Genomic DNA, 21,514 nt, shown 5'->3' on the forward strand with positions numbered 1-21,514 from the left:
GAAAAGAAGCCTAGTTGGCAGAGTTTGTCTAGGAACTGGGCTGGCAGGGGAGGACTTCATTAGAAGGAATTTCCCAAGTGTCGTATCCGGAGAGCCAGATAATCTGTCTACCGTCCACTCACTCCCCAAGTGACTGGATGCCCCGTTTTGCCTGATTTTTAGGGGGACCTCTCATCCTGGTTTATACCTGTGGTCTTGGCCACAATGATCAATTATCAATAACTCCCCCTTTTGTCTCCAAACAATGTCTGGGAAATAAGTTATATGGTCACCTTGTTAATTCTAGTTCAGTTTCCTCTAATACGATAGTTTTTTGGGGGGGGGGAGGCATTACATTTATAAAAGATTTTTGTACGAAGTGGGCTACATCTGAAAATGTATTGCTAATTGAATCCTATAGAGTTGCAAAAGAACGGTCATCGATTCACACTAATAACAACAAAAACCTCCCACCAAAACAACCTGTTTTCTGAACAGTTAGTTTTTGATAGGGAAATAGGGAGAACACTTCAAATACCTTGAAGAAGAAAAATCTCTTTTGAGTTGCTAAGTTTCAAACTCCCTAACTAATCTCTAAATTCTAGAGGGAAATGAAATGGCTGGGCGGGAGGGAAGGGGAAGGAGCAAGGGACTATGGTAATCCACAAACTAGAAAATGAGTCTGAGTCACTGGGCTGTGTCGCAGGGATAATCCTCTGTGTAGACGGCTGCTTTTTCTAAATCAGCTCCACAGATTTTGCTGGTGCTCCAGGAATTAGCAAATCAATGCCATGTAAGATTTATCCTTCCAGAGCCACTCCTGGTGGGGAGACCTGTGGGGAGGGCTTCTCTTTGGCCAAAGATTAAAGCACCTCTGAACTTGCCATCTGAGAGTTTTGTTCTTATATGAAAACAAAACAAAACATACTTTGGTTTCTTTCTTTCTTTTTTTTTTCTTTCTTTCTTCTCTTCAACTCCATCTTTCTCAGACTGGTTTTTAAAGGCAGGAATGTACCCTCACCCCTTCCCCCCTGTACATGCGTGATCTTGCTCTTTGCACGGAACCACTGCTTCATTGTGATGCAAGTGACTGGCACCAAAAGTAGAATTTGAAAATGTGTCGCTGGAGGTGTCTAACTGCAGCCCAGCTCGGGTGATTCAACAAGCAGAGCAGCAGACTGAGAATTTCTGGGGTTGTTCATTGTATTTGCTCTTTCCCGGGCAGATTCTGTGTGATTTTTGTCCAAGTCAACACCTTTCAGATCCTCAGCTTTGCCACTTGCAGAGACTGATGGCAAATGAGGCGGTGCAACTGAGCAAGCTAAAAAAAGAAGTGAACGCTAACTTGAAATCTAGGCAGTTCTTCACAGGCTATGTTGAGATCAAGTATCTGTCTCCAATGGGAGGGGGCGCGTCTTGTCAGGTCCAACTTTTGCCCTTGCTGTCACTTTAAACGGAATCAGACTGAATTTAGGAAATGAGCAGCAAGAGGAATTCCCTTCTCTTTCCCATTTTTTATTCGCCAGAGGAACAGGTGCAGTGGGTTTTGAGTTAAATACAGATTTTCTAAGAGAGACAACTGTATGAGAAAATTTAACATTGAGCTGGTACAAAACAGTGTCTGTGCTATTTTGCTATATGGATGACAGAGAAAACACACTAGGAGAAAGTACTTTTAGTGAAATGTAGCTGAAAGGCTGCTTTCAGAGCATTTAGGATTCTCAGATATCAGCTTGGACAATGCGGGCCAAATGGTAGCAGCCCCGGGTCAGATTATCCAGTGGATGTCACTAAGTTAGTTGTTCTCGGATGTTAGGCGTTCTCGGTAAGTTATTACTTATTTACCTGTAAAAGGCAGATATACATTTGCTTCTTAAATTCAGGATCTTGGGGCGCCTGGGTGGCTCGGGTCATGATCTCACAGTTCGTGGTTCAAGCCCCGCGTCGGGCTCTATGCTGACAGCTCAGAGCCTGGAGCCTTCTTCAGATTCCGTGTCTCCCTCTCTCTGCCCTTCCCCTGCTCATGCTCTGTCTCTCTCTGTCTCAAAAATAAATAAAAACCTTAAAAAAATTTTTTTTTTTAAATTAAGGATCTTTCTGTTCTTCTTTTCCTTCCTTTACATAAAATCAGGAAAGGGAAAAAGCCTCCCTCTCCTATTTCCTGGGCCAGAGCAATCAGTGGCCATCAAGAAGCCATCCTACATATAATGTGGTTAGATATGCGGTCTAATGCCCCAGTTATCCAGTTAGTAAGGTGGGGCTTTGGTTAGCGGAGTCAGAGAAGTGGTAATCTGATTAGCCAGTTGCTTTCTGAGGCTGTTGGTTACAATAGTGGCTGTCAAATTGAGTGGGAGCAGTTTTGGTAGGTGTGGCTTAGCTTCAGACAGACTGTAGGAATCTACTGCTTCCAAAAGGTCTCCTTTAGAACTTTCTCCTAAAAGAGAATGTCCTTCAGCCTGTAGATAGTCTTATCAACCCATCCGACTTCCTCTGTCTTTTCCTGTAACCATGTCAGAGATCGCCAGATGGCTATGGGCCAAATTCCTGATTAGTCCATTTGTTCATATCTTTGAGGGCCAATCTAATTTCTCTTTCTGCTGAGTTTTACAGCTAGAAGGATCAGAGGTCTGAGAGTTTTGTTCTTGCAGTTGATGGGGGTGCCAAAGACCTGCACAGTATGGCATGTGGTTATTTCCTCCGGCCTCCAGGCATAGAAGAAACTATTGCACTAAGGGGGATTTTGTTTTAATTTTTTTTTTTTTTCCAACGTTTATTTATTTTTGGGACAGAGAGAGACAGAGCATGAATGGGGAGGGGCAGAGAGAGAGGGAGACACAGAATCGGAAACAGGCTCCAGGCTCCGAGCCATCAGCCCAGAGCCTGATGCGGGGCTCGAACTCACGGACCGCGAGATCGTGACCTGGCTGAAGTCGGACGCTCAACCGACTGCGCCACCCAGGCGCCCCATGGGGGATTTTGTTTTAAATGCTGGAAGCCAGTGACCATGATACCGAGAGGTTGCTGAACTGTGCAGAGAGTGAAGTTACCTTGACCTTTCTCCTTTTTCATCCCTCTTCTGACCCTGCCCCAGAAACCTGCTCTTCTTCTTCTGGTTTTCCCTTTTCTGGTGTCTCATTCACACAGCGGTGGCACAATGGTGCTCTCTCCTCTTAGCCACCAGCCTTCTAGCGTTGGGTCCCTGGGGGTTCTTTAAGGGAGGGAACACTCTGGGGGCATAGAGGGGTTTCTATTTGCCTCCTCCGGTAAACACTTCAGAACAATGCCCATTGTGCTTACCTGTAGGTTGGGATTGGTGCAAAGCTTCCTGAAACGGGAGGCAATTGGTTGTTTTTGGTTCATCTGCTCATCTGCTGCCACCTAGTGGTTCAGTCTCCTTTAGCGCCCTGTGTAAATCGGAGGGCACATTATCAACAGTTCTGTATTGCCTTTTATCTCCCTCTTTTTTGTTTTTTCTGGCAAACCCCATTGTCCCCTTTTCTTACCTCTTTATCTTCTCATACACAAAAAGCTGCTTCTTTTTTTTTTTTTTAACTCCCGGTCAGGCAATCTGGAAATGAATGGCTGTCATAAAATGTTCTGAGAAACTTGGGATGCATTGACAGCTCTCCAGTTTCCCTCTCTTGGTGATGTGAAATGGATGTCTTACTGCAGGGCTAGAATACGGTTGTTGCAGAGGTGAGGAGGGCTATTGCCATTCTAGGACTGCTCTGAATAGGCAGTTTCAGAGGTAAAATTTCTAGAGCTGCTCAGTTGTACATTTTCCAAAATTTCTTGCACAGTGAGTCTGGCCATTAATGATAGCTAAGCCTTATTGAGCAGTTACTACATGCCAGGCGTTGTTCCAAGTATGTTACACATGTTGCCTCTTTAATTTTCCTAATGGCCCACTGAAACAGAGTCCCCACTAGATTCTAAGGTGGAGAAATTAAGGCATAAAATGTCAAGTAACTTGCTTGAGAGAACATATGTAGTAAATGGTGAACTGGGGTTTATTCTCATGTTCTCAACCACCTTGCTTTGCTGCCTCTTCAAGACACAGATAACCTGAGCGCTAGGTACAGACAACAGGGACAAGAACGGGGCTGTGCACACATAAGACCTCCTCAAAGCACTTCCTTGGCCCTTATCTGGGACTTGAGGTGCAAGACGCACTGTGGTTGCTCACCGGGGTCCGAAAAGGAACTCTCCAACGTGCTGACTCCAAGGACTTGCTTTTAGCCCTGTCTCATTTCAGAGTCAGCACGTAAGGAAAAATAACCAAGTATGCAGCCAGAAGAAGTCTGAGAAGCCAACCAGAGAGCAGGCAGGCCTGGGTTCCAGAGGGGATTCTGCCCAGCAAGATAACTGCAAGTCTCCTTCTCTGCCTGAGTTTTTGTTTTCTCTCAGGCTATCCTTTTGTCCTTTGTTTGGAGGTGGCAAGAATGCCTGGAACCAGCACTTTGGATACCACTGCAAAAAGAAATCTGACACTGTCACACACTGCAAGGAACCAAATAGGAAGTTTATTTATGCTTTTCAAATCAGCTGAAACAACTAGCAACTTCCTCCTCCAAAGGTTTCCTTTTCTCTCACCTTCTCTGTGACAAGCCTGTGGAGAGGGCAGGTATGGATGTGGGGACACGTTCAGAGGTGGGGTGAAAACAAAATGAAGGTGGGAGAAAGTACAAGGCAAGGTTAGCAACAGATCTGCCGACTCCGCCTCTTCCCACTCATCTTGCTGGCAGTTTGCAGTGACTGCAAGGTGTCAGAGGCTTGGGTCCGTTCAGTCAAGAGAAGAGTCCATGGTGTTGGTGGGGTGGCTGGGGAGGGGCGGGGGCGGATAGGAACTCCTGATGAGCAGTCTCTTCAAAAAGGCAGGGCAGAGACAAGGATATGTGTCCTAAAGGAGGAAAAATATAGAAATTTGCTTTTATGATGTAAAATAAAGAGGGTATAAAAGGGCACAGAGTAAAAAGTGTCTCCCTCCTACCCACAGTCATGCACTTTCTCTGTCTTTGGAGGCAACCAGTGTTATTGTCTCTGTCCTTCCAGAGATATCTTCTACACATAGAGGCAATTGGAGACTACCCCTGCCCCCCCTTTAAAAATTTTTTTTTTAATGTTTATTTATTTTTGACAGAGACAGAGACAGATCTTGAGCGGGGGAAGGGCAGAGAGAGAGGGAGACAGAATCTGAAGCAGGCTCCAGGCTCTGAGCTGGCAGCACAGAGCCCGATGTGCGGGGCTCAAACCCACAAGCCGTAAGATTGTGACCTGAGCTGAAGCCAGACGCTCAACCAACTGAGCCACCCAGGTGCCCCTCCCCCTGCCCCCTTTTAAAAAATCTCTAGGGGTGTCCAGGTGGCTCAGTCGGTTAAGCATCTGACTTTGGCTCAGGTCACGATCTCCCAGTTTGTGGGTTTGAGCCCTGCGTCTGGCTGTGTGCTGACAGCTCAGAGCCTGGAGCCTGCTTCTGATTCTGTGTCTCTCTGTCTTCCCCTTCCCCGCTCACGCTCTGTCTCTCTGTCTCTCTCAAAAAAATCAGTAACATTAAAAACAATTAAAAATAAATAAAAAGTATTCTCCACACCCAACGTGGGGCTCAAACTCATGACCCTGAGATCAAGAGTCGCGTGCTGTACCTACTGAGCCAGCCAGATGCCCCTGGAGACTCCCTTTTTTACACAAATGGAACAAATTAGTCTACCCTACTTTGCTGCTTTTTTTTTTTACCCCCTTACCAACATTAGTGTAGAGAGCTTCCATTTCTTTTTTACTGTTGCATAGTATTTAATTCTATGAATGTGCTACAGTTACTTGGCTAGGTCTCCCCCAGACATTTAGGGCATTTCTGGTGGTTTGCTATTACAGACCACGTGTGTGTGTGTGTGTGTGTGTGTGTGTGTGTGTGTATTTTAAGATTTTATTTTTAAGTAATCTCTACACCTGATGTGAGGCTTGAACTCACAACCCCAAGATCAAGAGTCACATGCTGAACCGACTGGGCCAGCCAGGTGCCTCATGTGTATATCCTTTTGTGCATGTGAAAATGTAGCTATAGGATTAACTTCTAGATGTAGAATTGTTGAGTCAGAGAGAATGAGGAGATAAACGACAGTGTCATTAAATAAATGACAAAGCAAAGTAGAGTGAATCTGTTTAGATTTGACAGCAAAAGCCCAACTCTTCTGCATTCGTGGCCAGGAAATGAAGTCCTCAGCAGGAAAGTCATACAGTCAAACCTTGAGTGACAGGCCTGAGCTGGTGCTTTACGGTTGTACAAGGGCATCGCAGAGTAAGATCTATACTTATGTATCTCCCTAAATGAATCCATGCAACCGCTGCTGCACACTAGAGTGGCCCTGGTCTGGAAGGTTCTAAGGACAGTTTGTGTGTCACTGTCACACAAGCTCCCATTTTAGGCCGGAAGATGGAGCTCGCGACACCATGCTAGCGTGGGTACCCTCCAGGGCCATCCTAAGTCTAAACAAAAGCCACGCGGTTCCAAAGCAACTCCTACTGCTACCCCGCCCAAAGCAAGCACTCACTCCACTGTTTTAAATATGATGTGGTTCTTGCTCATAAAACACAAGCCATGTTCTTTATTACCTAAAAGTGAATTTGATTATGTTTCATGGGAATCCTCATACTGGAGTCCTAGTCTTGGCCAGTCATATTGTAATACGTGGGCATTTGGGGGAAATGGTGCTCTGGATTTGGGAACAGGGGGTAAAGAAACCCAGACCCAGTCTTGTGGCAGAAATGCCTAGTTGTTCCCCAATATGCATTCTCCCCTTTTAATTTATTAACAAATCCTCTCCCCACTTCACTTTTAAGCTGGACACAGGTTCTACCTAGAATAAGTCTTATCTCTCCAACTTCTGGCCAATGGAATGCAAGCAGGGGTGTGTGCGGCATCTGTGAAATGTCCTTAAAACAAGCGGTTGTGCCCTTCTTTCATTTTATCTTTCCTGCTGGGCAGGGTACAGACATGATAGCTGGAGCTGCAATATTCGTCTTGGGCCGTGAGGTAAGCTTTAGAATGCTGGCCACACACAAGAGGAGCAAAAAAAGAAGATATCTGGGACCTGATACCTTGGATCATTAACCTCCAGATTTTTGCAGAAGAGAAAAATAAAATTTCTATGTCAATGAAATCATGAAGAAAAGCCACTTCACTGGCAATTCTTATTCTTCCCAGAGAAATGACGGCATGGCCAACAGACTCCTTGGCAATAGTTCTGATACCTGGGCTTCATCTTTCTTCCATCTCAAAGGCAGTGGTGAGATACTCCTTTGGAACAATCCCAATGAGGCTGTTCAGTTCTCCTACCCACCAGCCATACATGTTATACTCCTGAAACAGGAAAAGAGGATGGTTTCAGCTGGAATTTGGTCACGTTTCTGTTCATCTTTTATAGTGATTGCATGGGACACAATGTTGCGTGATTTCTTTGTCGACACTATCAGTCTGACTTGTACTGGCACCATGGACCCTTCTTGGGTCCATGATGGGATTATTATCCCATCAGGGATTATCCTCTGATGGGATTATTAAATTAAAAAAAATCATCTAGAGAAAGAAAGCAAACCCTTCATTTTGTTATCTTCCTGTTAACAATGTAAACCTCATATAGGAAATGCCATTGCATTGTAAAGAGCATGTCTTTTACGAAGCAGAGTGGATTGGCTTCTTCTGAGAAAGTCGGGCACGTCCGAAATGCCAGAGCACTAAAGATATTCAGGGAATCAGGTCACAGTTCAAATCAATAATATTTACCACGCATCTTCCATGTGCAAAGTGCTGTTTGAGTTCCCATGAGGTATGTAATGATGGATCAGAGCGTTGCTTGCTCCCCAGGAGCTTATAGCATATAGAGTAATGGGCTTTGGAGTCAGACAGACTGGGATCTAATCCCCAGTTGGTCATTTTGTAGCCATGTGACCTTATGTTCTCCTAGTTTACGCTTCCTCTTCTGTAAGAGCAGGGATAATATCTCTCCCCTCTTGTTGTGGGAGTATAATCGTCTGATACATAGTAGGTGCTCTAAACATTAGATTCTTCTCCAGGAAGAGGTGGGAGGTTGATAGGTACCTCAGTAATGACAGGCAGGACATAAGGGCTCCAGAGAGGGGCAAATAAGAGAGGGAATGAAAGGGTTTAAGAGAAGGGGCAGTCACAGGGCTGGGAGTGGAGCATCTTGAATACAGAAGAGCTTCTCCAAAAGCACAGTGGGTGTTAAACATTATGGGAGTACTTCTGAAAGCACCAGAAAATATTTTCTTTCTTTTGATGGAAGTAAAATTTAGGAATATATAGGCAATATCTTGCATTCTGGTTCAGCTGGCTTTGGGGTACCATGAAGCTACCTGTCTGCTTTTTGCACCCTGGGCTGTTGAATTCTACTAGGAAAAGAAACGAAAAGAAAGAAAGAAAACCAGGTTGGTGACACAATAAAATTCCAGGATAACTGGGCATCTTTCTGTTGCTTTTTTGATAGAGTATCTCCCCACCTCCACCTCTGCCTCCCCCCTCCTTTTCAGCGGATGACCTTTTTTCCACCTTCAAAAAAGAAAGAGAACCTGTCAGATGTGTCAACTTTCAGCCACCAAAGAGGAACTAACCTGTACTGACAACCATCCCTCTTTACCATTAAAGTGGAGGACGTATCCCTCCTCTGGTTTAAAGACTCTCTCCCCACGTGTGCTTGGGCTTAAGATTATCCCTTGCTATGTGCCGTTGTAACTCTTCCACTTTCTTTATTTCTCAGAGATGAGATTCTGTGGAGTCCGACCTCGGCCTCTATTGTAAATGGCTCCTTCCATCAGCACAAAATGTGTTCAAGTTTCTTTTGTCGTTGAAAACACTTATTTTTTAATATTTTTAAAAGCTGAGTTTTATTTATCTTTTTAAAAAAATATTCATTTATTTATTTTGGAGAGAGAGAGAGAGAGAGAGAGAGTCAGAGCGAGAGAGGCAGAAGGAGGGGTGGAGAGAGAGGGAGACAGAGAATTCCAAGCAAGCTCCACGCTGTCAGCACAGACAGCGTGGGGCCCGAACTCACAAACCATGAGATCATGACCCAAGCCGAAATCAAGAGTCAGAGGCCCAATCGACTGAGCCACCCAGGCCCCCCTGAAAACACTTATTAAATAGTTCCCACCGCATGTCCCCTTCCCATTTCTTTTTTTCTTTTTTTTTTAAACATTTATTTATTTTTGAGATAGAGACACAGAGTGTGAGCAGGGGAGGGGGAAGAAATAGAGTGGGGGAAACACAGAATCCGAAGCAGGCTCCAGGTTCTGAGTTGTCAGCACAGAGCCCCACACGGGGCTCAAACCCACAAACTGCGAGATCATGACCTGAGCCGAAGTCGGACGCCTAACCGACTGAGCCACCCAGGTGCCCCTTCAACTTCCCATTTCCACTAGCCTATGCCAACTGCTAATTCACAGTCAAACTTACTGAAAGGGTTTACTTCCCTTTCTACCCCGAGTTCTTGCTTTCTATTCCATCTCCAAGCCACTCTTCTCAGGCTTCTGCTTCTATCACTCCACTTGCACATTTTGTCCGTGGTCGCCTACAACCTCCTTAATTGCTCAGACTGGATGGTACTTCTCATTCCTTAACTTACTTGATCTTTCAGCAGTCCTGGCACCATGGACCCTTCTTGAGGCATTTTCTTCTCTTAGTTTCTATGATAATTACACTCTCCTGGCTTCCCTCTTACCTCTGGTTGCTTCTTCTCGTTCTCCTTTGCAAGCTCATCTTTCTCTACCCCTCCTTTTAATATGGTTGTTTCCAGGGTTCTGTCCTGGCCCTCTCCTGACTTAACTGCACTTTCCCTGAGCAACCTTATATACGTCCATGCTTTAGCTGCCACGTAAATGACTCGCAACAATCGCTCCAGCCCAGATCTAAGTGTTGGATCCTAATACCCAACTGCATATCTATTAAGCTGCTCAAACTCAACATATCCTAAATGTAACCCCTCATCCTGCTTCTATCTCCATTCCCACCCCCAAACTATCTTTACTTCCTGTGTCCTCTATCTCAGTGAGTGGTAGCACCATGCACTCAGTTAATTAAGCCAGAAAACCAAGAGTCATTTCCAATTTCACCCCCCTCTTCCAGTCAGTCCTTGAGTTCTGCAGATTCTTTTCAAAGCATTACTGGAATCCATGCACTTCTCTCCATTCCCGTTGCCGATACCCTAGTCATGTCACTGTCATCTTTCATGAGGACTACCGAAACAACCCCCCCCCACTGGTTTCTGTATCTCCGTTCTTGCCCCTCCAATCTTGTCTTCATTCTGCAGCCAGACTCATTTTAATGCACATTGATAATATCAGTGCTCTGTTGAAGCCTTTAAGTGGCTTCCCAATGCCTTTGGTCAACGTCTTGACAAGGTGGACGAGGCCGTGCGTGACCTGGTCCCATCGACTGCTCAGCATTGCCGTACACCCCCTAAATCCAGTGGACCCTTAGTAAAACAGACTTTGTCTCACTATTCCCATGGGCCACAGGCTCTCTTATCTTGGAGCCTGTCCTCTGTCTGTTTAGCCTCTCCTGCCCTCCTCCCTGTCATGGGGCTCCCTCCTAAGCAGCCTTCAGATCTCAATTCCTGGGTTGCTCTAGACTCTCTAGAAGCCTCTCTTTGAAACTCTCTGTGTGGGGGCCCCAGCTCTGTGGTCCACAGTACTGTGCCCTGTGCTTCCCCGCAAATGAGTTCATCACCCTGCCTTGTATCAGTCTGCCTTTGTCTCAGAGCCAGTCACTAGCTGGAAAGTTCTGTGAGAGCTGGGACCTTGTTGGTTTTGTTTGCTGTTGCACTCCCCGCACTCAGCATGGTACCCGGCACAGAATGGGGCCAAAAAATACTTGTTCAGTGAGGTTATGAAGAAATGAGGGGAGCATTGGGACTTATTCTTTCAGTTGAGCAGATTTAGTTACAACTAACTCCAAGATATTCCCCTGGTGACTAGACTGGTTGTGGCAGGAAGAGAGCAACTGCCTTTGGAGACACTTTCCCCAAATGGCTCCCTAAACACCATGAGGAGAGTCTCAAATGCCATAACAAGTGAGACTGAGTTGATCCTAAGAAGAACAGGGAATTAGCTTTTGAAAACCAGTCTTTTTAAAAAAAATTTTTCTAATGTTTATTTTTGAGAGAGAGAGAGACACACACGCACACACAGAGACAGAGAGAGACAGAATATGAGTGGGGGAGGGGCAGAGAGCAAGGGAGACACAGCATCTGAAGCAGGCTCTGAGCTGTCAGCACAGAGCCTGATGCAGGGCTTGAACTCACAAACCATGAGATCATGACCTGAGCTTAAGTTGGACGCTCAACTGATTGAGCCGCCCGGGCGCCCCTGAAAGCCAGTTTTAAATAAATGAATGTGTCTACCACCCAGCACGCCGTCTCCCCACGCCTTCTCATTCCCTTCGTCCCCCAGGCCAGCTTCTCCCTACTGTCCGCGCTGCCTTGTGGGAAATTACCCAGAGCTCCTTAGCCTCTGCCTGTCAGGACAATTTAAGCTCCTCTCCGTACAAGTTATGTTACCGTCCATTTTCCAACACTAAAGTTAGGGCAGTTTCCGCCTGATGTTTTCTTGTAGTGTTGCCTTTTGTTTAGCGTGTTGCTGGAACACCATTTAAAGCCTTGCTGTGAAGGGGAACACATATTCTGTCTTCCTCCCTCGCTGTTACTCACAAAAACCCTAGCTTTACTCTTCCGCCTCCTCACAGGCAGAGGGTGGGCACAATGTTGTTTGACAGTCTTCTGCTCGAAGTCAACTTTCTGAAACATGTGTGAAGTGTGGTCTTCCACCTGCCACATGGTGTCGTCTTCATCACCTGAGGGGCTCAGATCGGGCATTCCCTTCCTAGGGACCGGTCAAGACACCTGACTCTGACTCCTGCTTCGTCGCATCCGCCTTTGGCCATAATGCCAGGAGCAGGGACTAAGCCTTGGGAAGGCGCTCTCTGCCAGCTCGAAGAGGGTGCAAACAGGGAGCAGATGAGCCTCAGCAGGACACCTGCTAAGGCCAGGCTCCCAGTCGGCGGGCTCTCGCTCGAGGGGAGCACTGACCCTGCCGACCGCAGATGTAGTAGCCTTACCACAGCGGTGAGACCCGCGATGAGTGAAATCAACTCTTTGCCCTTCAAAACAAAAGAGCAGGCAGAGCGTAAGGAGGATGGCACCATCTCAGAGACCATAAGCATCCTGCTGTGGGAGCCTAGGAGCTTAATCAAAGCACCTACAGGTCTTGGGATCTGACTGGCTTTTCCAGATTTCATCCCTTGGTTGGAGACGCAAAAAGGCTGCAGGGCCTGAGATGTTTAAAGCATGAATGGAAAATTTCTAGCCTTCTCTTCCGCTACCACCCCCCATGCATTGCCCCAGCCCAGTCTGAACACCACGAGGTATTTTAAAATAATTTCTACTTTGATGAATTGCTGGGGAGTCCACAATTGCTCATAATCAAAGGGAGAAAAATGCAGATGAGATCCGGCCGAGAACTATCACCACCAAACGTTCATTTCACTGCACAGTGCCAAAAAGAATTAAAACAACATTAAACTCACAGCAATCATGTTTAAGCCCTCGTTTCCAAGTGCCAAATTGCACCACTCTGGATCATACAGATGTTCGTTAATTATGCTAATTTTTATTAAACTATTAAAATGGAGAGAGTACTGGCTCAGCCAGGCAGACCCCGGCTCTGAATGAACTCTGCTCTTGTCTAGAGGTGCTAATTTACTGCATTTTTATGAAGTTGCTGATCCTTGGATTTTAGTTTTGAGATGGGAGAGAGAACTGAATTCTTGGGATCAACGTTTTCAATGAAGTTTGACTTCTTGTGCCCAGATGTTTTGAAAAACCAGAAAAAGTGCTGAGATGCTCCCGGGAGACCTAAAATCCTCAACGCGGTAGTGTTTCTACCTCCAAGGTGGGGATATGTGGCCATGATGTTAAGGAATCAGAACTGTACAGGCTCCTCAGTCCTTGACTCTATATACATCATGTATGGTAGAGCTAAGAGGTTAATTACACAAAATTGTTAACTGAAGATGCTTTAGATAAGAATATAAAAAGCTGTTTTTTTTTTTAAAAAGAGGAAACAAGCCCTTAACATAGGCACTTGCTTGTCGTCACAAAGTCTTTTTAGAAGCTTTTCACTCAAAAATAGTACGACGTGTGGTTTGTTCTCATCATTATTATCTTGAGGCTTGATTAAATATCCGTTTCCCTCAACACCAACCCTGTCCCACCTCCTTGAACTCCCCAAATGAAGGGATCTTAAAAGTAAAGGTTGGTTATTTGGACTCCCTTATCTGGCTGGACAAGCTATTGGCCTAGATGAGCAGAACATTGAGTGAACTTGAAATAGACACAGCGCTCACCATCAGCAACAATCAGAAGTGTTTATGGGGGATTGCACACTGCCATAAAAGGATTTATGCTGCTAATCTCCATCAACAAGGAAAAAAAACCCAACCCTACCAAACCTGCCATAAAAAGAACAGCAAATTCTATAAACAAAAAGCAGTATGGCCACCAACCACGGGCACGTTGCACAGCTTGACTCTGCCTCCAGTGGTTTCCTATTGCTGTTTATGGTTTCAAGACTATCATGGACCTCCTCAGCGCTCCTCCTGTCACAGGGCCCTGAGTCCCTGTGTGGTGCTGCAAATACCCTGTCAGTAGGTGTCAGGGGATATCAGGGGGAAAACCAGCAGGCGCCTATCATAAGCCTTAAAAGAGATTAAATACCCCTACTCCATGATTGCTACATTTTAATTTCTCTCCTCCCTGCTGGTTCCTATTTGTATAAGCTCTTCCATGGCTCCCCTGGAGTAGCACAGACATGACCTGGAATGACCATCCTGTCTTGGGATAAGAATTCAATTTCTAGGCTCAGTGAATCCTAGGCTGTTCCAACAAAAGGAAAGCACCACCCTCTAGGGCACAGATTCTTAAAATGGAGTCTGCGAACCCCTGGCCTGTCCACGGATGGACACGAAGGGATCTTTGAGTTCCTTGAAATTGGTGTAAAATTGTGTGTGCACGTGTACATGTGTCTTGTCCCTGGGGTGAGGTCCAGAACTTCTGTCAGATGCTCGAAGGGTTTGTGAACCCTCTAGAGTTTATGAACCAGTGCTCTTGGGGGAAAATACAATGATCTCTCTGGCCTGGATCCGCACTTTGGCCCAGTGTGGCCATCTCCATCCACCCTCTCCCCAGCCTCCGCGTTTAAAAACACAGCGAAAGGAAATCAGGAATCCTTGTTCCTGCCATGCTGGCTTTCCTAGGCTTCAGCCTTCCAGCTGTAGAAGAGTCTGCTCCTTCTTCTAAGGCTGACCAGGCTTGCTCATTCCTTCTAAGGCACCGTCTTTCTCTCTCTTTTTTCTTTTATTATTGACATATACTTGATGTACAATGTTATATTACTTTCAGGTGTACCACTAAGGCCCCATCCCTTTAACTGTGACTTAAAAGTTGTGCTGTCTTCTCATGGCTCTTGTTCAAAGCCACATGATGGCTTTGGGAACAAGCTGCTTGACACTGTCTACCCTGAGAATGCTCCTAACAGAGATGTTCTCTGTTCACCCTGAATTGGGCTTCGATAAGCCTCCATGGAACAAGATTCCCAGAAAATGTCTCACATTTTGTTCTTTTAACCATCAAAGTTCACTGTATCAGCGCTTGTAAATAAGAGGATTCCTCTTCAAGAGAACAATCAGTCAGCTCCTGACATGGGAGATCGATAGGTGCCTGATATATGTATGGGAAGGGCCAATGAATCACAGAATTATTGGTTTATGATTGCTTATTTCTTTTATCAGTGGTTCTGCATCTGACATCATCATAAGTAAAGATGGGAAATTCGAATTCCTAAGCAGAGTAGATTGTAATATCCCATGGTCAGCCAAAAACATTGTATTTTTACTCTTGGGTTGGCCCTCAGTTTCTCTACTCCTTAAATCCAGCTTTGGAAATTTAATGCTTTCTGAGGATGTCATAAATTATTAAATAAATTGAGGGCTCTAACTCAGCGCCCTTCCAACTGCTGAGGAGAGCAAGGTGGGGGACAGGGATCGTTCACCAAAGACAAGCAGGTGCCTGCTTTGCAGCATAAGAGGTTTTGTGGAGACATTTTACAGAAGGAAAAAGGAAGTGATCAGTCGGGTGGACGGTGGATTCGTGATGTTGGAAGCTGTCAGAGGACTGACTGGAGCGCTCCGCGCTCCGCTGAAACCTTGAGTAGCTTGGCTGCCTCCCTGGGCTGTTTCAAACCATGGTTTAAGTTCTTGGCAGTCACTTTCTCTTTTTTCCATTATTCAGGGTTTTGGTCTATAAATCAGAATAAGAATGAATTGTTAAATTTGTCTCATTTGAGCCAGTTTTATTTATTATTACATTTCAGGGAACTTGCTAACCTGGAGGTTGACGGGCCTGGACTGGGGAGGAGGGAAAGGTATGTGACAGTGTGAGAAAGGGGGCCCGGAAAGGCTGGGTGGTCAGCAACAGCAGGTGGGGGGGGGGGCGCATGGTGACAACTGTACAGCTAAGAGTTGGTGTTCTGGGGAGGACTGTGTCAGCTAGATGGAGGGTCCGAGAGCCCTGGAAGGCAAAGGGGGAAATTCAGCCTCAAGTCTGGAGCTCATGTCCTAAAACTGGGTGTGAGTGGATAATGATCACGTCGAGGCCAGGCTGGTATGCAGGACCCGCGCACAGACCGGACATTGTTGGTGATGACGGTGTGTGCAAAACACAGACTGTGCACGGCAGAAAAATCGTAAGCCGTGAAGGAAAGAGGGAAGGCGGGAAGAGAAACGAGAGGAAGACACACACGACTTGAACTTTGCCTGAAAGAGAGAGGAAGGATAAAGGGAAGGTAAACACTCCGCAGATGGGAGCAAATAAGGCGCCAAGTGCAGAATTCAGGAACAATAGAGACGGCAGCATTTCGGCGCTGATAGAATTGTGATACCATGTGAGACCGGCGTATTAATATGTATTCCATAAACTGTGCGGCTCGCAGCTCTGCACCGCTCTGTTTTGCTCTGACCGCAGTACCAGCCTCAGGCACCACAACACAATTTGGAAACAATGTGACGGAAATGTTTAATCTGCTCGGCCCATCTGTGCTGCGTATTTCTCCAGATCTCCCTGAGAGAGGCGCCTTGAATCTCCACATTGCCTTTAATATTCTCCTAAATCACCTCCCCACTGCACTTCAAGGGCCATTGCTACAATATCACAGGTTCATCTAAAGTGCAATGGGGAGGGGGGGGGCGGGGGGAGAGGCGCAGGCCAGGATATTTTTTATTTTAAAATAATTTCCAGAGATCGTCTTTTCTGCTTCCTTAAAAAAAAAAAAGAAGAAAAAGAAGAAGAAACGTTATTCTACGACTGCCGTAAGGTTATTGAGGTTGTTTGGTACAAAACAGGGTAGGATAGAGTGGAATCATTCTCCAAAGAATTATTTTTATTAATCTCGATTCCCTCAATTGGACTTGGAAGGGGGGCGAGCAGATGCTTGTTTTCTCTTCTCTCTTTTTCTCGCACCTTGCGAGGGTGATGTGCTCATTTGGGGCTGGTGCCTTCTCTGCTTTATGCTTAACTCTGCCCTGCTCCACACAAAGCCATCTTGTTCAGGATAGGTATGCTCTCGGTCCCTGGTCAACTAAATGCCCTCACCAGAAAGGGACGCTGTCTGTATTATTAATTTCAGCTTAAAACCTTAGGTTTTCTCTCTTAAAGTACAGATGTTGAGCATCAGATTTCTGCCTTTCCCCCACTTGATTCTGCCAGATTCAGTGACTTGGGCGAGGATGTAGGAAGCTGGGGTAGGTTTCGGAGAAAGAGGGGATGATAAGTCACCATGTTCCAGACCTTAGACAAATGAAAGAGAGTTGCACATCACCAAGAAAATTAGGATTCCTTTTGCTTTGTGAATTAAAGAAATGAATAATTTAATCCTCAAGATTGTTCCGGCGAGGGAAAGGCAACGTCCCAGTTGCGGAGCCCTACAGCCTGTCGGTGTGTTACATCATCTGCACACATAGGCGTTTCCATGACAACCGCTTATAGCTTCATTTCCTGGATCCCTCTAGGGGGTGTCACAGCCAGATCCACCTGCTTTTCACCCTACCCTCGGTGGGGTCATGGTAAGGTCGCCAGAATAAATGAACGCGGGTACTAATGATCTGTTTACTGCTGTTTATGCTCTGTGTGTGTCAGGGGCACGCACATTTAGAGAGCTCATTATGGTTGCAATTAGAATGCACCATCGCTAGATATTTAACTCCTTTTTCTTTTAAATTAGCATTTTAATAACATTCTTTGAGCAGAGAAACAAAATGACCATTTTTCACGGACAAACTTCTAGCTGTAGGTGCAACTTTAATGGCAAAGTTGTGAAGGGGAAAGAAGGGAGGGGAAAAAAAAAGGCCATTTTTACTACTTTCACCCTCCTCCTTACCAAAAGGATATTTTTATTTGCTTTCTAACACACTCAATTTCCTAAATTTGTTTTGAATCCAATTATTTTGGGTGGTTGAAAGTACCGCACTCTTGTTGGACGGAAATTAGCAGCGATTGAAATTAACTTTCTATGTGACCTGTGAAAGGGGCTAAAATAATTACAAGTGTGTATAAGAAACACTCTCTCCAAAAGACCTTTGCTGTAGGATCAGGCTGTGATCCGAGGATACCATTATTGGAATATCTTTACACAGCAATTGCAAGGGCTATTTTCTTTAAAAAGGTGATTGCAACGATTATTTCTGTTTTACAATTCTTAGTATTGTCTTATAGAGGATAAATGATGACAAAAACTTGTCATTAGACAGAGGATAAGTAAGCAGCAGAAAGAATGAAAATAACAGCACGGCATCATTTGCCCTTTAAAAATGGTGAGGTCTTGAAGCACCAAAAAGCAAGAGAGAGAGAGAACAGGAAAGATACAACGCAGAGACCTTGCCCGGCTCAGAATGTTCCATAAGGCACTGCGTTTTAGGAATCGGCCAGCACCTTTGCTAGGTGTTTACGGATGCTCTGTTTGTGGAAAGTACAGTGAAAAATAACAATTTGAATGTTTCGATTATCTTTCCCAGTCCGTTCCATTTTCGTTATTTATTTCCTATAAATCGGGACCTTGCTGAACATAATTCTACAGACAAGGAGGTGGATGGGACAGCCAATGTGAACGAGGAGATAGATGGTGGGTGCGTGTAAGATAGATGCTATGCGTTTATGAAAAGGAGCAGTATGTCTGCATGTGAACATTCACAAAGTAGAGCAAGCAAGCGTGTAAACTATAATGGGTATTTATAGGTGGGAAAAAAGGTGCAAGGAAGATTGTATGGGAACAAGCATACCGAGTCTGAAAAGGGGGTTGCTTTTTTCCTACCCTCTTGGAATCCACGTCCAAGTTCTGCTAAGATGTCCCATGCTTGCTGCGGCTCCAGTGAAAACTCAAGCCTTTCCATGACAACAGACGGGGGGCTCTCACAGCCAGAAGACTCAGGAGGTCAATAGTTGAAACGCAAGAGTTAGAAAGCGAGATCTTTATCGACATCAAAACAATCCCACTAAAAAACCCCAGAACGATAGGAGGAAAATATTTAAAGACACAGCAGGAAAAAAAAAAAGAGCCTTTATAAAAATGCAGGTTTAAAAATGTTTATGCTGTTGTATCAGCCTAGTTGCACCTTAGAATCTGCCATTTCATAAATAAAATACGGATGGCATAGACTATAATTTGGTGATAGCTACCCCAGGACATATCTAGATGCACTTCTGTTATTTTAATTAAATACTGCATTATGGTTTGTGACAACTACATAGCTACAGCGTAAATGAATTCGGAATTAAAGTGTTACTTAGGCATCCAGTAATTTTTGTTTCATTCCTCAGTTTTACAAAGCAAATAGCTATAAAATCAAGATGTTTGTTCATTTACAGATGGAGCAGGATGGTTGTTGCTGGGTTTTTTTTCCCCCCCTCCTTAATCCTCATGCACAGAAAGAAGACAGAGCTCAGAGTCTGGCTCCCAACACTCATAGCTTATGAGCCACATCACAAAGAAAAACACATCCTCTTGACTATAATGTGAAATGCTGAATATTAATTGCTGGTATTATGCTTATCTTTCTAGCCGGGTTCTGTCTTTTAACAATTATTCTGATGGGCTGCAGTCTTGCACTGCCAGGAGATTTTTCTCCTTTGTTTAACAGTTAAAAACCTATTTGATTTGATTTTATTAAAAAAGAATCTTAAAGTTCACAATGTTCCTTGGAAGTTTTAGTATCTGGAACTCTTCTCAAATACAGAATATTAGTGGGAATAGTGGCAACAGAGAAACTGCCAAAGATTTTTGCTAAAAAAAAATGTATATTTCTGCATCTAAATGAAAAAAAATATTTTTCATTCTGGCAATATTAATGTTTCCTTAATGAAACTGGAGAGGGCATTACAATTTGATATAATCAATTGGTTAGTTTAAATGTCACTTCCCTAGCAAAATCATGAGAAAGGTTCAGAGTATTCTCATCTAACAGGCACAGAATTTTCACTCAAAATTAATATGGTAGAGTAAAAGGATTTTTGCTCAAATCTGAGGATTTAATTGTATCTTTAATGTGTCATATGTCAAGAAGAAAGTTTTTAAATGGCAAGTTTTCTGAAACCATTGTCTATTATTTCTCGTTTGAGGATCAATATAATCTTTTTATTAGCCCTTAAATACCATACGTCTGGCAGTGTCTGCTAATTCCAGCTTTTCTCTGTTCTCACCAATTGCCCCAAGCCCCCTCCCCCGCTAACTAATCCTATAAACTGCTTGGAAGTTACTGCCCTATATGTTTGCAATGAGGTTATAATTGGCTTTTAATATTTTGCTAGTTGGGTGGGAGAGCTGGATCCATACACTACCAAGAAATGCTGGCAGGCAGAGGTTTGGGGAGGCTGAGCTCCTTTTGAGAAAATAATTACACAGAAACAAAGCTTTTGTGACTCCTTTTAAATAGAGCATCTCACCGAAATGTCATCCAGCCTCTTTGGCAGATTAGTGAGGAGTTTATTACTAAATCTCTGTCTAATAAACGTGCAGTTGACTCTGGAGGAGCCGCTTGTTATAATACTGGCAGTGGGAAATGGAGAGAATGTCACAGTTAAAGACACAAATTTTCCCCATAATATATTCGAATGGAAACCTCTGAATCCAATACTACATGGGCATATCTAATAAATTCACAATATTTCAGTCTCAACAGCCTTCACCGGTTAGTTTTAAAGATTTATGTGGTAAAAAATTACTCAGTGATGAATATGGTTTATTCTGTGCAGTATTGGAGGTATAAGGAATTAAACTACCGTCTTTAACAGTGAATTTATTATTACCTCTGTCAAAAGACGAAGCCTTTAACAGCATTTGTTGTAAATTCACTGCAAAATAAATGGCTGGAATTTTTTTGCACTGGAGCTGGTAAAGCATCGGGCGATTCTGAGCATTAACCTAACCCTGCCATGGCTTATATGGTTCTAGGTAAACATTTCTGTCTGGGCCTCATAGTTAATTATCTGATTTGGGACTTTCCACCTGACTGAAAGGTGTGTGTGTGTGTGTGTGTGTGTGTGTGTGTGTAGAAAGTGAAGGCTCCTGTCCAGGACAACAGTTTTAGAGTAAGGAGAGTAAAGTGGAAAATGCCAATCTTACTCTCTTTAAAAAAACGGGTTTTACAATAAATGGCCAGAGTTTGGAGGATAGGGTTGATATGCAATTGGGGCTCTTGTTAGCAGGTTTATATGCATGCATATGCACACACACACACACACACACACACACACACACACACAGAGGCATCCTCTCCCTTTTGTCCTCTCTTGGAATGGGTGTCCCCTCATTTATAAAAATTACCTGGAAGGAATGAGGCTGCCAGGGTTTGTTCTAGACGATTGGTTCCTGTCTGGGGGAAAGGAATGGCCTCTACTGAATCTGACCGGTGTATGACCGTTGCCTTCCAGCTGACCCCAAATCCCATTCCCATCCTCCTGACTCTATAGACTCCCATTGGGGTTATTAATGAGAGAAAACACCACCATCATCATCATCTTCGTCATCACGGCACAGTGTGGACCTGCTTGTTAGCATGAAATGGGGTGGTGGGGACAGGTTCTGCTTCTCTTTCGTATCATCATAAATAAGAAAAGATATTTTCCGATGGTATCCCCCTCACTCGCCCCCTTTGGTTGGGTCAGAGGTGAATAATTGCTCTTTGACAGGCATTGATCAGTTTCATCACACTGTTTGGGCAGCCTGTGCCCCAGGCCTATATTCTCCCCACTTACTACCCCTGCATTACCTCCCAAATAACCCGCCCATCCCCCCACTCAGCCAGGCTGAGGGTAATGGTGCCTGAGGAAGTCCAAAATGGACACTAGATGTCACCAAACACCTCCTTTCCCTCAGAGCCCTGAAATTTAAAAACCAAAAAAAAAAAAAAAAAAAAAAAAAAAGA

General features: G+C 44.5%; 1 protein-coding gene across 4 annotated transcripts in view; it reads right to left on the bottom strand.

Moving 5' to 3' along the window:
* Window positions 1–4,481: 4,481 nt before the first annotated feature.
* The window catches only part of SKAP1 (src kinase associated phosphoprotein 1), a 279,158-nt gene continuing 262,125 nt past the window's right edge, over window positions 4,482–21,514 (bottom strand). The window contains exons 12-13 of one of the 4 annotated variants that reach the window (XM_047845674.1): window positions 7,228–7,336; window positions 4,482–4,879 (exon numbers count right to left, since the gene is read on the bottom strand). In XM_047845674.1, the coding sequence (XP_047701630.1) occupies window positions 7,235–7,336 (102 nt within the window). In that variant the 3' untranslated portion in view covers window positions 4,482–4,879; window positions 7,228–7,234. Of the gene's footprint in view, window positions 4,880–7,227; window positions 7,337–11,298; window positions 15,342–17,642; window positions 17,658–21,514 lie in introns of those variants that run through there. The other 3 variants (XM_047845673.1, XM_047845675.1, XR_007149429.1) reach the window with 3 other exon arrangements.

Source organism: Prionailurus viverrinus, unplaced genomic scaffold, assembly GCF_022837055.1.
Source record: "Prionailurus viverrinus isolate Anna unplaced genomic scaffold, UM_Priviv_1.0 scaffold_35, whole genome shotgun sequence".
Taxonomy (NCBI): domain Eukaryota; kingdom Metazoa; phylum Chordata; class Mammalia; order Carnivora; family Felidae; genus Prionailurus; species Prionailurus viverrinus.